The 20,025-nt window shown below is 38.2% G+C and overlaps 1 protein-coding gene across 1 annotated transcript in view; it reads right to left on the bottom strand.

The window, feature by feature from the left end:
* ROCK2 (Rho associated coiled-coil containing protein kinase 2) overlaps positions 1-20,025 on the bottom strand; it is a 104,164-nt gene that overhangs the window by 52,836 nt on the left and 31,303 nt on the right. Inside the window, exons 2-3 of the mRNA XM_059468915.1 lie at positions 10,888-10,969; positions 170-270 (exon numbers count right to left, since the gene is read on the bottom strand). Of these exons, the coding sequence (XP_059324898.1) occupies positions 170-270; positions 10,888-10,969 (183 nt within the window). The remainder of the gene's footprint in view (positions 1-169; positions 271-10,887; positions 10,970-20,025) is intronic.

Here is a 20,025-nt window from a genome sequence, read left to right as displayed (position 1 = left end):
ATTTTGAACTCAGATTTACTGTTTACTATGCACAGAAACAATCTCTCAATACAATGAAAATTACACTTGTTCTTTTTAAGAAGAATTTTTAAATATAAAACATGAAGATTGAGGAAGTTTTTGGTTAAAGCTGTTTATCTCTCTAAACATTAAATCATTACATTCTTACCAGCTGCACTTCTCCAAAAGCCCCTCTTCCAATCACCTTAACAACCTCATAGTCTTCAGCTTTCATTTGTAAAGCTCGGATTTTTTCCACAATCTTCTCATCTAAAACAAATCAAAAACAAGTTGTGATAATGCATGTATTAATAGAATACAATTTTAGCTATGCATTTAGAGTAAAAATAAGCTATTTTTATTCAAATGTTTAGAGCATTCTTGATAACTGTTGAAATCTGTAGTCACTGTTAATATCCCCTTTCATTATTCTTTGGAAACCATTAGCTTCTACCTTTAGCTGTAACAAATGTAATGTCTTTCATATTTTGCTGACTCTCATTTCACACCTCTAATAATCACTCACAAGCTTATGGGAAGATTCTGGTAATGAAGATAGCCAGAGATGCCTATCTGGAATTTTCAATCATTCCTTGCTACCCGCTGCACTCCCAGGATCCACTGACACTCCACTGCTAATGCAAGGTGGAGTATGTGGTAGGCAAAAAGCACTGCAGGTGTAACCTGCTCCTGCACACCTGGAGGGTTCAACAGCACTCACATGGCAAGCAATGTGACTAGGTAACCTTCATGTACAACTGCAGATCACACAAAGATCTGGCACATCCACTCACCCATTCCATATGAAACATTGATTCGAGTTTACAAATGTGTAACTGCTGGCTATCTCACACTGCTTTTTTGGTGTTCACTGCATGTGTAGTTCTACACTTCTTAAAATGATGTCTACAATGCTCTGTTCAGTATTCTTCAGATAAGCACTGCCTGTCAGAATGTGTCTTACGAGCAGTTGTGAGAATCTGTAAAAGGGAAAACAATGAAATTCTGATCTCTGACAAGTTCTAAAAACATAGAAGGTCCTAGACTTTTTAATCTTGTAAATGAAGCATGCTATGAATGCATTCCCAGCTAAATGCATTTTTAAAATCTATTCTTATTATGAGGACAAAAGATCATCTGAGGCATGACAAGCTCCTACACACACTTAGAGGAAGAACAAAACAAAGCAAAACAGGTGGCTGGAGCAAGAACTCTACCAGGGAAGAGCATGAAATTGTATGAAAAGCTGTGGATACTTAGATTCAGAGAGGGGTAGAGGTTTATATTACTGTGAGATCCCCCTTTAGGGTCAAATACCATGGAATATTATCCCTAGAAAAGAGGATCTCAGATCTGAATACCAGGGAGAAAAGGATGAGAAATACAGTTAATGCAGTATGACATTAAAGATGACATGGTCTAAGGGAGTTAATGATAAGAACATCTAGTAAATAGATTAACCATTCCTACATATTCATGAAGAGCAACTTGGCAGGCTACAAGCAATCCAAGAGATGCCTGACTATCAGGAACACTTCTTTTCTTCCAAACAAGCAATAAGCCAAGAAGGCATTTTACTGAGTTACAACCCTCAAAACAACCACCTAACTCACATCAGACAAAGCTCTCCTTCTGCAGAGTCCTCTGAAATCAAAAGGTGTTAAAGTACAAGACTCAGCCATAAGAAGTGATACCTGTCTTTCAGTTAGGGATCATATCAGTAGCTGTGTGTGTTGTACAACACAACACAGGGATTTCAGTAGCAGGGACCCTTATGTCTAAGTAAGGGTGCAACAGAAGTGGACAAGGAGACACTCTAATTTATTATTCACAGACAAGAATGAACTGGTTCAGAAAGACAAAGTCTGTGGCAGACTTGGCAGAAGCAACTGCAAGATGGTGGAACTGAAGACTTGAACAGACCTGAAGAAGGAAAATAGCAGACCTTGGACTTCAATCCAGAAGAATCGAGCCAGACCATGGCTTGTTTGGAAAACTCTTTGGCAGGATCCTGTGAAAAGCTGCTGTGAAGGGCAGAGGAGTGGGCTGATCCTCAAAGATGACACGTTCATAGCACAAGAACAGTCTGTTCTAGTTAGCTATTGAGCTGTTCCAGTTAGAAATCGAGCAGGAATGGCAAGGAGCCAGTCTGCCTAAATGGGCAACCTCTGCCTCAACTCACCACAAAAGGTAAAGATATGGAACATGGAAGCTGAGTTGGGTTACCCAGCAGGAACCTCTCAAACTGGAAAAGATGGAATTGGGAAAACCAAGCTCAGCTGGAACTGAAACTAGCCAGGATTATGAAGGGATACAAGAGATTCTATAAATACATTGGCCATAAAAGAAAGACTGAGGCAAATATAGTCCCACTGCTCCCAGTGTGGGAGGTGATCTAGTACCAGAGACATGGAGAAGATCAAGGCAGTCTATGCCTTTTTTGCTTCACTTCACTCTCAAGCCCTGCTCAGGAGCCTCTCAGGTCCAGTGAAGCAAACTTGGCATATACCAGGTCTTGAGACAATACAAGATGCATCCAAGTGCGCTGAAAATACCAGTCAAGACCATTACCAGGCTGTTCTCTATCACCTTTGAAAGGTCATGGCAACTTGGAAAGGTGATGAGTGATAAAGCACAAATGCCACATCCATATTCTAAAGGGACAACAAGGGGGCTACAGGGTGGAATAGCAGCCTGACCACACTGCCCAAGATGATCATGGAGAAAAATCCTTCAGGAATCCACTTTCAAGAACATGATGCACATGGAAGGATAAAAACACCCAGAATGGATCTAGAAAGGACAAACTGTGTTTGACTACCCTCATTTCCTTCAATGATGAAATGTCTGTCTTGGTGGACAAAGGGAAGACAGTACATTTCCTTGACTATAGCATGACTTCCAACACAACATCTCAAAAGTATCTTTATAGCCAAACATGGACTGCACAGAGGAATTATCAGGTGAGTGGTAAAGCTGCTGGAGTCACAGCCAGTGGCTTTAAGTTGAAAGCTGATGCACTGGAGGGCAGGGTGGCTCCTGTGAGTGACCCAGACAGGATGAGTAACGAGTTGACAGGAAGCTCGCAGTTCAACAACAGCAAGTGCAGAGTCCTGTAGCTGGGATGGAACAGCACCACACAATGGAATAAGATGCACTCACCAGCTAGCAGGCACCATGAGAAACAGGACCTGACAGCCCTGGTGGACAACAAGGCAAGCAGAGAGGAATGAGGAGCCAGCCTTCGCCATGACTGTGTGAGTATGTGCTGGTGAATGCACAGACAGTAACTTGAGGGAAGTAGATTTCCTCCCCTATCTGTCATTTGCAAGACCATATGTGGAATATTATGACTAACTTTGGGGTCCTCAGTACACAAAAAATACTAAACACTCCATGGCTTCATGGAAGACCACCAAGATGATCACATGATGCTCAAGAGAAGCTGAGAGAACTGGAATTGTTCAGGTTAGGGATGGGTAAATGGTTGGCCTCAACAGAAGTTGAAATGAGGTCTTATTTCAAAGGGGTACAAAGTGAAAGGACAAGAGTCACCAGACAAGATGAAATACCAGAAATCCCATTTTGTAGGAAAAGAATAGAAATGGAGAAAGGTGCAGACTATCAAGTAGAGCTAAAAGACTCCATCTATGGAAGTTCTCAAAATTCAACTGCACAAGAATCTGAACAATCTGATGTAACATCAAAACGGGCTTGACTTTGAGCTGGACCAGCTAGCCTCCAGAGATCCCTCCTAACCTGTGAACACAAAAATGCTACTGTAAGTTTCTTCTGAAGAAAAGACTGGATGTGACAGGGAAGGGGAGAGATTAATGTTACAGTGAGGGAATGATCTGCTAATAAAGTTGTAAGGACAGAGGCAATTAAAATCTCCAAAAGTAAACAAATCTGCTACATTCAGTGTACTTGTAAGACCACAGTAATTCAGTGTGTCAACAGGAAGAGGAGTTGAGAGAATTGTGATGTTGTTTCCATACAGAATCATGAAAGCCTGGACCAAAAGCATAGGACAAAAGCAACAGTGCTTCACCCACACAAAGTTTATTATTTTTGTTAATAGCATGAATTAATTTTGCAGATTGCAAAGGGAATTGCTGTGTTTGGAGCTGCAGATCACAAGCCCTGGTACTAAACAAGGAAGATAAATACAAATTCACAGGAAGCAGCAGTAGAGAAAAACTTCAAGTGACAGAGAATGTGCAGTTACACATTTGAATATAATGTTGCATCTCATTACACACAGGAAGGACATGAGTTTATTTTAAATGTTTCTGACATGTTTCAATGTTTTCAAGTACGTGAAATGAGCAGAGATCTAAACATGCTGAAAAAACAGTGTGTAGTTTTATGCAGTTAAATATCTGAGAAGAAACTCACAGGAATACTTCTGTATAAGGTAGAAACTATAAACAAAGTCACCACAGCTCCAGTGAAACTCCTCAAGCATTAAATAATGCAAACAAGCAATAAAACCCTGAAAATATGTTAAACAACCAGGTGAGGAGTTATTAGTTTTATCATCCGAGTGAAATGCTGAGAATAGAGAAATCCTACCTGCTTTACTAAAAGATGAATAGAATGGCATGGCAGCATGGCATGGCATGGCATGGCATGGCATGGCATGGCATGGCATGGCATGGCATGGCATGGCATGGCATGGCATGGCATGGCATGGCATGGAATAGAACAGTTCGAAGGGACCCACAGTGACCACCACTGCAATTGTCTGACTATTTCAGCGCTGACCAACAGTTACAGGTTGTTAAATGCCTCTTTAACACTGACAAGCTTGGGACATTAACTGTCTCTCAAGGAAGCCTGTTCCAGTGTCTGACCACCCTCAGAGCAAAGAAATGCTTCATCATGTCTTGTCTGAACCTCCCCTGGTAGAGCTTTGGACCATTCCCATATGTCCTGTCACTGCATCCCAGGAAGCTGAGCTCAACACCTCAACACCCCCCTCTCCACTTTTCCCCTCTTTAGAGAGCAATGAGGTCACTCCTCCTAACTCCTTTAAAATTTAATAATCTCAGTTAATAATACCACATAGGGATGCAAATGTTGCAAAGGTATCAGTAATACAGATGGGTTGTCTATTTTGGCATAAAATCTTATGGATATGGAGCAGATAATCAATGCATGGAACTAACCTGAAACAAAAAACTGGGGTGCAAGAAGGCAAGCTTAGATTAACCCTGAAGCCACATCGTAATTGTAACATAGTGGATCATAAGATTTAGTTCACTATCGCAAAACGTGACCTAATCCAGGGTGCAGGAGACCTTTTCATTAGCAGCCTTCTTATAGTGGTCTGAATTTTCAGATTTCACACAGATGAGTTTGAAAGTTTTGGTATCTGTATGCATGTCTCATGAATTTGCAACAGCACAAAGATCAGCAGAAGAAAAATATTATGTTTAAAGGAAGGCATTAGGTGGACTCCCCAGCCCCAGGATGCAATGGAATCTCATAGAAATATTGTGACATTTAAATAAAAGTTCTAAAACATGAGAATACCATCACCTATCAATTGATTTTCTTCATTAACACAGGAAGGACCAGGAATGTTAGATACAAAGAGTCTTTAAAGACAACTTTTGATTTACTATATGAAAATGGCATTATAACTTTTGAACAAATGAAGTTTCACTTTCTGAAAGGGCAGAGTGTCTGGATCTGTTGCTGACAGCTGACAGCAAGAATGTGGCTGAAGGTTGCAAATGCTTGTGAAAATGGAAAAAATACCTGTCTAGGACAATAAAGGGGGATAGGGAGGAAGGAAAACCCCAAACTTTTCTGCCTTTTAAGATTTAAAAGAAGGTTCATATGCAGGTTATTTTCTCTTAAAAAACCCATGTGTATCAAGCAGTTCTGGGGAGTGTATATAAGACGAAAAAAATTGCAAGGGAGTGCAATTTTACCCCACAGATCAGACACAGTCAGTCAATGAGTGCTGCTATGGAGTATGTTAAGTCAAAAGTTGCTGCCCTAGGCAGAAGTCCAGCCAGAAGTTAAACTGAAGTACAGCCAGGAAGTGCTGCAATCCCACAGCTGAACAAAACCAAACAGAAAGCACAACAGAAAGACTGAAGTAATGAGGGGTGCATCTGTAGTGTCTGGTCAAAGTGTATGAAGAAGAAGAAGCTGCTGGAGACCTTGCAGAATCAGGAGGAACTAGAAGGCACAGCTCCAGACAGGGTAATGCTTCCTCCCTCAGAGAAATAAAAGGGGAACATGAGAAATATGTTCTCTTGCATAGATGGAAAAGAGCAGAACACAGGGAAACAGAAGGCAGCAGCCCTCTCTGGCTTACAGAGAACACATCCCTAATGTAATGAAAATAAACCTGATGGCAGGGCTGAATTGCTTTGTATCTACCAAGTAACCAAAAGGGAATGTGGTTAATGACACTGACATATAACTTGTTTATACATCTAAGACATTCTGTCTTACACACTGTGGCTTCCATGCTCTGCTAGGGAAAGTTGGTTATTTGATACCTCTCCTATCCCTACTCCTACCAGAACAAAATCATTAAGAATGGAACTGGAGCCCAACCTGCTGAGGTGACAGTGAAGACCTGGCAGGGAGCTGCCTTAGAGAAGCCAAGAGAAAACCAGAGGAGCAATTAGCTCCTTAACTCCGTGGAAGTTCTACAGTGCACTAAATTCCCAAGATAGCAAATGCATCTGACATTTCATGAGTGCTGCTGACAGGAAGCCCAGAGCACACAGAGCTGCAGCCCTGGGAGGCACTCACACCACACGGGGTGACACAGGTTCCTGTCGGTAACCACAAGGCTGGGCAGGGTTCAGCAACTTCAAATGACATAACAAAATGCAAGGGGAGGAACCAGAACTGTTGATTTTGCAGGAAATTAATCTTAACAGTTGCATCTTCTGAGTAAGCAGTGTCTGCTTGGAGAGGAAAATGGCCAAAGGAACTTTTCAGGGAGTTTATTATTCAGGGAGTCTAGAAAAACTGGTGCACAGGTGCCACATCTCTACTAGAAGTCCCTTCTACTGTAAATACATCCACTGTCACTACACTCTACAAGTCTGCCAACCTACATAACATCAGCAAATCATTTTAACAACACAGGTTCCCAACTCTTGAGTGATGCTAAATAATGCACAGAAAAATCACTGATCCATTTAGGGAGTCAAGACTTCTGGGTTGTACAAGGCCTGTTTATGGCACCCCTCTCTATGCTGCTATTTGGACTTACTCAAAAATCCATTTTTTGTGCCCTTCTATTCATGATGATAAGAATATAAATGATTAAATGTTTCCAGCTATTGCTTAAACCTGTCATTTAACTATTTCAGACTAAATTGCATTTAATGGGAGATCACCAAAAAAGGCACAAGCCACTAAGACATGATTCAACAATTGGCAATCTTAGATGGCAGAAAAATTGACTTGGAAGAATTTACTCAACCTATTGCCTTTGCCTGGATGACAGAAGAGGAAAATACCAAGAAAGATTTGTTACACCAAGCCCATGCTGAAAAACTCAGCTTCCTTTTCTAAAATAAGCTTATTAGTTTTTGCTCTCAGAGGGCTATGAGACTCCTCTCATTGTTTTGGGAATTAAATATTGCATTACGTTTTTCTGTTCCATGAATATGCTAAAAACCAGAGCAATTTAAAATCAGAATACCAACAGTTAATTAAAGCAACAAAAAACTGAAAAGAAATGGTTGTATTATGTCAGATATTTAATGTGCCTCTTCCAATAAACACAGGCTAACTTTGGTTCAGTACCTTAGAGGAAGTGGTAAGAAATCAGAATAGTAAGGCAAAGCAGGAAATTAAAGAATTTCTTTCATATCAAACAAGTGAAGAGACTGCTTTGGTGAAGTGGTCACAGAAACAGAATACATCAAACTCCTATAGTGTGGACAATTAATAAACTGCCTTTGTGAAATAGTTGAAACATTTGAGTTTCAGCTTGCAATTATGAGTTGAGCTAAACATAAATTAATATCTCAGCTGAAGTGCAAGCTGTTTCATTTTTAAATTAAAAATTAAAAACTATTAATGAAACATTAACCTGAATAGTAATAACTTGACATAGGTTGGAAGTAGGGTGTATACAAACCCCTGGGATTATGGTGGGGAAAAAAAACTATCTCTCAAAATGTTATTGTGGAAGAATTAAGTGATTAAACTGACTGTGTGATAATTATTTAGTGCTCTCCACAATTTCCACAGCCTTGTGTAAAGTGGATGAGCAGGATGGCAGTGACTCTGCTTTAGCTGCCTCACTGTGCAGCACAGTGTAACTCCAGGAGGCCCTGCCACTCTCCAGGCTGGCCTCAGGAAACCCTGGGGAGGGACGCAGGCTCCAGGCCCCTGGCACAGACTGCTCAGCAGAGTTTGTCAGAACCTTTTGACAGCAGTTCTCAGCTGGGCATTTGCAGCAGCTCTTCAGATGCTGAGAAAAATCACAAGAGACAAGAACTCACTGTTCCTTACCCTAAGAAGGCAACAACTTACAGTTCCATAAATTCTCAATACAGTTCCCAACTCTTCTTCCAAGCCCAAGGTTGCAAGAGGCTTCAGCAAGCACGTGCCACACTCTTTCCAGTGACACCTGCTACCCTCAGAATAGTTTCCAAGAAGACCTGAGCTATGGGTTTAACAATTTTAAACTGCATAAAATAGGGGTGTCAATAAGAACCCAGTTGTCCTGTTTCTTCCTGTATCTGAGTGGCTCATTTTGTGCTAGCACAAGTATCAGTGAAGTGAAATGAAAATCAGAAACTGGTCTTTGCTTTAATTTTGCCTGACTAGTTTTAATAAAAAGAAAAAATGAAACCTGACTGTCTGCATTAATTCTGCTCAGTTTCCCTGTGTGGTATATAACAAACCATACAACCACCTGTGTCAGAAAAGACTGAAATGAATCACTGTGGCAGGATTGATTCTTTCTTTTGCAATATCAAAATACTACCAGCCTTGAATGTTTACAAAATTCTCATTTCACAATTTATTTTTTCCTAAAGTGTAAATCACAGAAGATATGCAGCAGTATTTTTATTCTCTCCCAGTCAGTACAGAAACATCAGAGAAGTTACATGTGTAATTCTCAAGCAAGATGCACTGCCACACGATATGTTGGCCAAAATAGTGAGGTGTTGCATGCTTTTTTAGAGTTCAACAGGTAAAGATGAAGTGTACCCTTAAAAACTCTTTATTAGCTACTGTGAATTTTTTTGTAACACATCTCAAAATTCTTTTAACTAGTATCTGGCTATTTCAACAGTATACTGTCAGGTGATTTAAGAATAAAAAGGCAGTAATAAAATTGTGAACAAAAGTATATTTTCATGTTTCTGACATTGCTGGTAGCCTCCACGTCACATAGGATACTTAAAAATATTTACTACAACAATGACAGAGAGCCTAGAGGAGGAGAAAGAGCAACAGCCTCTGAAAAAAGGGAGACAGTCAGCCAGAATATTCAGGGGCTGCAGAAAACAAGCAAGAAAACAAACAAAAAACAACCAATCAAATAATAACCAAAACCCCAACCTGCTCCTGAGGTTAAATTGTTTTCCCACAGTTACTATTTCTAATAGTCAAAGGACACAGGTCTTCTGATCAGAGAGAGGCTTCTAATTTTGTTCTACTGAAAAAATAGTAATGTAAAAGCAAATATGACCAGCTCATAGAATTTGCTGATAAATGTTATTTATGTCATTTTCATAGGGGTTTCCCCTCACTTTACACATACAATGCTCAGTTGCAAATAACAAAGATACTTAAAATGCTGTTTACAGACCCTTTCTTTCATAAATATCTACTTGAATTCCTTTGAACTCAAACTGAAAATAATCCTAAGGTATGCCTCAATGTCCTAATCTGCTCTTTCTTATTTACTGTATTGTAAGTGATTTCTCCAAATGAGACTTTACTGGCAACTGTAAAAGCTGTGTGTCCATCTACAGGGCTCTGCTAAATCTCATGGAGAAGCACTGAATTCCAAACAAAGAACTCACCACAAATTACTACACCAGCCACTCTTTAAGTAAAGAGTTTGAGTGGATATTCCAAGGAGTCCCAGGGCAACAGAGGACAAACACATACAAGGTCTTACCAGTAAAGAATTGAAAAGGAGTTGCTAATAGGACTGCATCTGCAGAAACCTAACCTCAACATATGCAATAGAAAAGTTGTTTTTTTTTTCAATATACATCTCAAAATAAGCTCACTACAAAGCATAGTTATTCCAAGAAGGCTTACTCACTGCAAATTACAAAATAATCTGCTATTTTTACCAGAAAAAAAGTTCTGCTTATATACAATAATAGAAAACACTTCAAAACCACAAAATACAGCTACATTGATGTAGAATCATATGCTTAATAAACTCCAAGATCCTGTCTACAATTAACTTGGGGAGAATCACAAACATTTATGCAAAGGTTCAAAAATGAAGCAACAGATTTTAGGGTACAACAATTTAGTTTTAAAAACCCACAGAACACTTCTCTGTTAGATTCAATATGACTATGTAAACAATGTTGATTTCAGTGTAATGAATTCCTGAAGAATAATAACTAGGATATACTTAGCAAATTATGTAGCTACACATATGTAAGATAAGAAAATAACATTAAAGGGGTTTTCCAACTGTATTTAGGAAAATAAAAATCTGGTATTTTCCAACATATTTTTACAATATAACAACTCCCTTAAATGAAATTTCTCTCAGTAATAAATGGTCCTCCAAAGCCTTTTGAAGCTCAGATTTATAAAAATTAGTAGAATAACTATGAGTAATGCATTTCTGACCACTCAACTTCTTATGATTGAGATCACAACAATGTCATTGTTTAAGATCCACTTGCAACTTACATCTATTTAAAAAATTATCAATGTTCTTGTTCTTCCTCAGCGCTGGATAATCCAGATCAAGGACCAAAGAATTCAAGCCATCCTGAAAAAAAATAAAAATAAGTTAATTGAATTCTAAAAATCTTAATTAACAACTTAAAATTACTGCACTGAGACTGATTGTACATTATTCAAGCACGCATTACATTCCTAGTGGGCAAATCAAACAAGCTCTCAAGTATGTTTATAAACCAGCAGAGGAGCCAACACACACTGACTGGCTCCAAGCTCTATAAACAGTACAGCTATATTACCACTGATTAGTGGCACTGGGACTAAAACTGGAGTAGTAGTTTTAATCTTAATCAGTAAGTAATCTCACTCATTAAACACTGATTTAAGATACTGAGTTCAGTCAATCCATTTTTCTTACTTCTGTTACACTTTTCCTGCAAAGACTTTATGTTTGTATATCTATATTATTGCTTTGATCAAAGTCTCTCTACCTTCTCATTCTGGACATTCAAAAACCAACCACACATTTTTCTTGGAAGCAAGACGTGACCTACACCTAAGAAGACAATTCACCATGTAATTCAGACTCACAACACTAAAATACCTTTTCTAAGTGACTCAACAGTAGGTGAGCCAGAACTCTACATGCTGTTCTGCTATCCATTATCAGCAGAAAACAATTGAGACTCCTAAAATGGCAAGGGATGAGATCACCAAAACTAAACTAAAAATAGTATTTTAAATGCCTGTTACAAGACTTTACTTAGTTTCGCCTTTCTGCAACCTGGAAAAACTTAGAAAATTACTCTTCAAACACAGAGACCTTTCCAGTTACACAGGGACAAATAAAACTAAAAATTAGCTTCAGATACTAAGAGCAATATACACCATTCATTGTCAGCAGCTCCAGTGTTCAGCCTGAACTGGCAGCTTTATTCGTTGCCCTAAGAACAAAATCCTGAGACTGCTTTTTCAGGTTTTTGAGCCTTGACAGGGCATCACAGAGATTTAAGTCAGAGACCACATCACGTTTATTAATAGGCAGCCACCAGAACTAGACAGCTTTTCGGTCTTCTTAATAACTGAGGCTATAGCTAACAACCTGCTGATTTTATATTTTTATTAATATATCTGGAAATGCATAATTTATTGCAAATATTACTAAAAATATTATATTCATTTTAATAATGTATCTGGAGAGATTCAAAGGCAACACCTAAGATTATTAAATACATTTTGAATGCTGCTTTGTCCTAAATAAGCTCATGCAAAAATAAGACCACTTCATCCGTGGCAGTATCAGTTTACATCACAAAACACATTAGTGGTTAAGACAATTTCCAGAATGAAGAGATTTTATTTATTTATTTATTTTTGCCTCCTAACAAATGAAAGTGTCTTGGAAAGTGTCCCAGACATGTTGATAGAGTATAGGTTAGACAAATTATTAAAAGCTGGTTGAAAGACTGGGCTTGGGATCAGTGGCACAAAGTCCAGTCAGAGCTGGTGACCAGCAGTGCACGCCTGCACTGGCACTTCTCATGGACACAGAAGGTTTTCACAAAGGTCAGCAAGGGGAAAAGTCAAGTCCTGCTGCTGGGGAGGAAAAACCCCAGGTACCAGGTATAGGCCTTGGCCTGACAAGCAGGAGAGCAGCTTTGCAATGAAGCACCAGAGGGTCCTGGTGAGCAACAGGTTCCTCTCTACTCTGCACTGATGAGGTCCCACCTGGAGTGCAGTGCTCACTCCTGGTCTCCCAAACCATCAAGGGCAGGGATCTGCTGGAGTGAGTCCAGCAAAGGGCCAGTAAAATTAAGGCACTAACACATTTCTCCAAGAAATAAAGGTTCAAAGGGCTGTGACTCTGCACCCTGAGAGGAGAAGACTCAGGGCAGGGGAGCTCATCAGTGTCTGTAAGTACCTGATGGGAAGGACAGAAGAAAAGGCACTGCTCATTGACAGGACAACAGACAATGGACATAAGGTAAAACATACAAAACTCTATTTTAACACCATGCTTTTTTCTTCTGAGTGGTCAAGTACTGGAACAAACTGCCCACAGTTTGACTCCACAGAGGCTCCACCAGTGGAGATATTAAAAATCTGATGTGGCATGGTCCTGGGCAACCTACTTTGGTAGACCCTGCAGTGATCAGGACTGGACAATACCAAGAGGTCCTTGCCAAGCTCAAACATTCTGTAACACCTATAATATTTCCACTGCTGCACAGAAAAAAGGTGGAATTTTACTCTTGACTGTAACCTTAACTGTTATGGCTGTTTTACACACCAAGTTCTAGAACTTCCTACCAGAAGGAAGCATAAGACAGTGTAAATAAGCAAACAGAAAGTCAGTCAAAAAGGCACAGTAGGTGCTTTAATAACAGTAAATATAGGAATTATTTCAGCCTTTACCATAACAGCTCCTGCAAGACACATTAAGGAGAAAGGAGTGATGCACCAGGACATCATACTCATCTTTCAGAGGGACAGAACACTTACTACTTATTCCTAATTTATATGACACTTTTACAGAAGATACAATAAAACCAAACCGTTGTTATATACTTATGGATTAGTCACTACATGAATTATACAGGTAATGCCCAATAATCTGGACAAATCCAAGAGAAAGTACTAATTTGAGAGGACTTCCTGCAAAACAGCATAATAAAATCCATACTACACTTGATTTTGCAAACACCACCTTCAAAAAAGGGTACCTCATTCTGCAGCACAATGTGTCTGCAGAAATATGGATCCTCACCCTGCAACATGTAGAGAAGGACCATGCTGAATGCCCTGGTGGGAACAGCTGGGCCACCTTTTAGGATTTTACCCAGCTCAATGAAGCATCAATTCCAATTAGATGACACCAAACCAATTAGATGACACCAATTAGTCTACACCAAACTCCAACATTATTCTTTCACTGCTACTGAGAAAATACTCTCATGATCACTAACAACGGGGTAGACACCTTAAGGGAGATGTGAAAGCACTCTGAGCTGACAAAAATCAGGAAGGCATATTTTTGTTCTTCCTATTTTGGAAGGGAAGAGAGGTAAGGTCACCTGATGTCTTAATGCTTTTCATGTTAAGATATTTTAGTGGTTGACCAAGAAACCGATATACAGTGTTCTTGAGTTCTATTTTATGCAAAACATCAGGGGAAAGAATAGTTATCACCCCCCCAAAAAATTTAGTGAAGTTGGATTACAGGGTCCAAACCAATCATTACATATTCCAATTTAAGCTGAACTGTTCATTATAATTTCAGATGTCACTTTTTTCCCATGTGTCATTCTGATTCCATGGCTTTTCTGTGGGCTATACAAACTGAGAACCATATTTGCAGCTAATTTTTAATTAGCTCTTTTTGCCTCTTTTTCATGGGCTTTAGGTAATAATTTTCACAAGTAGTTATTAATGAAAGGAAATTTGAGAACAGCACAACTGACTATTTTAGCTCTTTGGAAGTGTCCTAACCCTAGACCACAGCCAGATACAGCTAGTGTCAAAGAGAGGTGATAAGTATAATCATCACAAGGAACAGAAAGTGTGTCAATTTTTTTTTAGCCCTGTGAACAAATCTTATACTCTTTCAAAGACAAGATTTTAAGCTTTTAAACAAAATTTTAATGTACAAGATTTCAAGTTCATATCAACTTGTAATCTATGAAAAACTTGTCTTGCACACTAGCATTTTGTCAAAAGCTGTTTCCTTAAATCTTTACATTTTCATTGAAAGACCTAATTTATATCACTTAACAGAAAAAAATCCCTACAATTAAGAAGCTGGGTCAAAAGATTATGCAGTAAAACAGACAGTTGGGACTGAAGAGAAGTAATCCAGGAAATGACGTGTCCTCTGTCTAGGCCTCCCAGATAAGTCACTTCAACCAGGAAATATGCCATTAAAGGGATTTCACTGCTCGTTTCTGCTTTCTGCTATTACAAAAGACTCTGAGCTAACAGGCCAAAAATAGCAGCTCCCAAGCAAAAGCATCACTGGCAAAGACAGATCTGCCCCCATCAAGAGCCTTTTGCTGATGGCAAACATGCTGAAATGTTTTCCAAGAGAAAAGACCAAACTTGATAAATTTTGCAACACCCTCCTACTAGATGAGGAGCAGAGCTCTTGGCCACTCTGACAGCAGTCACCCTCTGTGGACAACATGGAGCCTGCCTTCCCCAGCAAGCAGTTTGCACTGTTTACCAACCTGAATGAACAGGCATGAATTGAATAAAACAGGCAAGAAAAGTTCATGAAATACAGGAACTAAATGTTTATGTTCTTCTCTAACAGAAGGGTCAGTGATAGGGAAAAATACTAGTAGCTTCTCAATAATGAGCTTAATATTAATTCCAGGCAACCCCACAGAAGCCTTCACCAAATGAAATCATTCTGTGTTGGTAAGAGTTTCTGATATTAAAGTAACTGTTTGAACCTGTTTAACATTGATATGTGCATGTAAACTCCACTGGCTGTCAAAAGCAGCTTTGGCTATTTTGATTCATTCCTCACTTTCATGATGTGAAAAAAATAAAAAACAAGGCCAAATAGTGGATGACTGAACAGAAAAGGTATCAGTTACTTCAGGAAACAATTCATAATCCTGCAATAACTGGAAAATATAAAAAGTCTGATCTAGTGAAAGATGTCTCTGGCCCAGACAAGTAGGTGGAATAGATGATCTTTCAAGGTTCCCTTCTAACCTACACTCATGAGATCCTATGGAAATTTCACTATGCCATTATTTATTAAAAAAACTAAAACAATATTCCTTTCCTTTTCCACACCAAACAAAATTTAATAAAATATGCTGCAGCAAAAAGTAAGGATAGAAAAGTCTTGTAACATCACATTGCATTTTTTTTAGCTGGGCCTAAATGATTTTAAAGGCAGAACTACCCAATTCTGTGAACACAGGAATTGAGCATCTAATGACTCTTCCCCAGGACTAAACCTCTACTATGCTCTTCCATACGCCAATGGGACCCTTAAATAATTCTGGTCTTTACCAAGCAATTACTTCTTTCCATAACATAGAAGGTACATTTGGATGCAAGGTGAGCAGCTCAGTAACAACATAAAATAGGAAAAACAACAGAAAGATCATATACAAGGCAAATGCAGCCTTTTCCCTGCTCAGTGATCTCTAGGATATGTTGCAATTCACTTTTCTCTTATTGAAGCGTTAGTAATCAGTATGTGAAGGAATAATCTGGGCCATGATAATGCAGCTGACATTTACTGCTGGGAGGTCTTGCTATTCTAGTTCTTTAAGAGTTTTACATTAATTAACAGATTTTTAAACAGTATTGGGTATGTACAGTTTAGAAACCTAAAAGCAGCTACTGTCCACAAATGAGTATGTAAATGCTTAACAACAGGCTTCACTTACAATCTGATTTCTGCACATGAAGGTAAACAAATACTGAAATGGTTTTAATGTCTACTAGTGAATACAGGCAAATTTTTCTTCATCACACAAGCAATACTCCTCAAGACATGTCCTCTTATGTGCTGCATTTTACATGCATATGTTAATGGTTTTATACATTTCCCCTGCTATTTGAAAGGCACAGTGTGAAAATGTAATGATAATGATAGGATGGTAACAGCCCTAAACCAGCTTCCTGCTAAATACTTACAAAAGTATAATCACAAAATTGTTCAGGATGCAACAAGACAGATGTTAAGGAACACCACTATGGAATAGTAAAAGCTTATGTAAATAATGATCAGAAAGGCTAAGAGGTATAATGAGTTGTAGTTTACAAGAGACGAGAAAACAAAGGAAGATACTTTATATTAAGAATGATCAAAAAAATCCATTAAGAATTACAAAAAACAAAGAATGCACAGAAGGTTTACGTTTTCCATGCTTTCTGGGATAAGAATGAAAACAAATCCTAAAGAAATTCATTATATACATAAAGAAATGTGCTGAGGACAGCAAGATACACTGAGATTCACTCACAGTGTTTAAGGAGACTGTCCCAACCAATTTACATTGAAAACTCAGGCGAACAGGAGAGGTCAGCAGGACTGAAAAGGGTAAATCAAAGCACTCCCATTAAAAGGCATAGGGTTTTCCAAACTACAGATCAGAATATTTGGCAATGAAGAGTTAGAGTAAGACATCATTTTGTAAACACCTAGAAGATTAACATGCAAGATCCAGAGTTTAAGGTTTTTTATGTTCTTCTCAAAGATAAAACAGCGCCATAAAAAAAGATTTCTGCCAGATTATAGGGAGTAATCAATAAAGCAAATCATCTTAACACAGGAATAAACGCAGGACTCAACATTAACACAGGCAAAGTAAAAAAAAATATGGTATAGGAAATCATGGAGAAAAGGTCCAAAAGATAAGTATTAGGAATTTGGTAATCATCAGGACTTGGAAAAGTATGTCAAAAAGAAATTCCCTTGGGTTTGTCCTGTTTCAGTTCCACAGAATATTTTCATTGCCACAGTAAAGCAATAAAATTAGAAACAGATCTATTAAGAACTAAAAATAAAATAAGTAAATTCAGCAAATGATACGGAGCTTGAAGTTTTGAGCACAGGCTTTTTACTGCATTTGAAATTACCTCAAAAAGAAGAAAAAAAAAAAAACTGAAAAAAATACAGTTAGATGCAACTCAAAGTACAAAAAGGGGGAGAAAATCTCCACTAACATATGCTTTTGAAAGCAGTTAAATGCACAGAATATAAATATTGAAATTATGACCAAGCAGGAAGATAATGGAAAATGATGTGGGGTTACAGCAGACTCAGATGCATCAACAGGAGGTGCATTGGATAAGACCTCACAGAGAACTAAGATTCTTTTGTAAATGGAGATCAGAAATAATTTGCTGATATTGATATCATCTAAGCCAGAATATTGTGTTTAGTTCTGTGAATCCCTACACAGAGGGATTCAGGACTGCAAAAGACAAGCTGGAAAAGAACTGAAGGGGAAGTTAAAAAGAGCAGGGAAATGATAAGCAATTTGTGCTAAAACAGGCTGTCAGGAGCAGAGACTTTAGTCTTTAAAAAGGTTAGTCTAAGGAGACAAGACAAGTTCTCTCAGAACATAAAAAGCTGGTACGAGCAATGCTGATGATAGACAATTCCTCACATTCCCTAAAACAACATAAAAAATTAGCTGAATTAGGCACAAAGGTTAGGTCACAGATTAGGGAAAAAAGTTCTAAATAGCAGTAGTGATAAACTGACATAATGCAGCTCCTCAAGGGAGTTGAGAAACCACCTTCACAAGAGATTCACAAGCTAGAGAAATATTTATTGCAGTAGGTTCAGCTGTGGATCCTTTAGCAGTGATCTCTAAAATTCCTTCCAAACCCGCCTAAAATCTCTTCGCAAATTACTGTAAGAAATACACAAAGGCAGTAAACCAAGCCAAAGAAAAAGGACTGAAAGCCAGAGTAAACCAGAAGCTCTGAAGATACAGCTTAACATTATTCACTTAAAAAATCCCTAAAAACTTGACCATTACAAAAGTGCACTTTTTCTTCCTCCAAATTGGTTGTTGCTGTTTTCTCTTTAAGCTTTAAGAAAATAAAACAGGTCTTGCATGTATTGCTGATTATCACTGTAGCCATGAAAAATTCAGTAGTTCAGCATAATCTGCTTTCATCTGAGGTCACTGTACATTTCCAGGTTCTTTAGCTACTTTGTATTTTAGAATTCACATTGCTTTCAAAACATTAATATGCACCAAAGCCCAGAACTACAAACCTGTTAAAATGACATCACAGATAATTTCCTATTCATTGGAAATCTCCAAGGCCTTTATTAGCAATCTCTGCTCCTTAACAGGAGAGCAAGAGCGGGTTGGTAATTTTGACTGTCACTTTCCTGCAGTCATTTATGCACCAGCTCAGATGGAGTTTGCCCAGGCAATCAAGCAAAACAGTACAAGTATTAGAACTGCAAAAAGACTATCTAAAAATGCACAAAAAGTAAACTCATGTCTAGAATTGTTTCTCTGACATCCTGAAGAAATGGAATTACCTACTGTTTCAAGAAAATTCAAATGCAACACACAGCCTTTTATTAATTCCTCTTTTCTCAAAAAGGGCTTCCAAAGGTTAGAGCTCTTGGACGAAGAGGTAACATCAGGAACACAGACAAAAAGGTCAGGAGGCTCATCTGTGCTTGACGATGGAGACAGATACACAGCCTATTCTTAAAATCATTTTTGACCACATTTTTTGACCATCCTTGTTCCATATTAATTAAGAATCCCACTTGTCCATCATGAAACTTATTCTATTTATCTTTTTGTAACCTCAGACTGTTCAGTCTGTGAAGCTACTGTCAGCAACTATCCATGGCATGTTACACCATCAGAATCACTCATTCTTCAATTTCACTGTGAACTTCCTTTCAGATAAATGAATTTCCTATATATATTCCTTCACGTAATGCTGATGGTTGTATTATGTATTTTTACTAATCTATTTAACAGTCATGGATAAATAAGATGCAAGTACACAATCTAGTAACTAAAAAGGACACTTATTAGGGTAAACAACAAAAATTGTAACTACCTCTATTACAGTAACTGGAGCTGCAAACAACATGGCTTGGAAAAAAAAATCAAGAAAAAGCCTAGCATCCTCGTCCCTTAAAAGCATGATTAATTAGAAATTATTAAAAGGTTTGGTTTTTTTGTAGTCAGCGATTCAGAAAAAAATATTATAAAATTTCCCTGTACTAAAAATACCAGCAACTGTTTAAAGTCATTCTTTAAAACACTTCTAACCAAATAAATAATGGCCTGCCCATCATGTTACCTCCTGCCTAACTTCAAATTTGATGTCAGCAGGATATTCTTATCAGCTGCACCACATATTTCTTGAAATGTAAGTGCTGCACTCCACCATATTTCCATGAGCCCAGATTTCCAGTTAAAGTGATGAATAAAACTGAGGTAATCAAAATCACATCTAACTCTGGAGTACAGAATTTGGATGCAGTATGGAAAAACCTACATGCAAATATGTTAAAATACATAAATATTTAAAATGTTTAAGTATATAAAATAACATAAATAACACTTCAATTCCGATTCCTGTGTCAGGACTTCTAGTGGAATATTCTAGATTTTAAAGCAAAACAGG

This window comes from Ammospiza nelsoni, chromosome 3, assembly GCF_027579445.1.
Source record: "Ammospiza nelsoni isolate bAmmNel1 chromosome 3, bAmmNel1.pri, whole genome shotgun sequence".
Classification (NCBI taxonomy): Eukaryota; Metazoa; Chordata; class Aves; order Passeriformes; family Passerellidae; genus Ammospiza; species Ammospiza nelsoni.
This window is presented reverse-complemented; position numbering and strand designations above follow the sequence as displayed.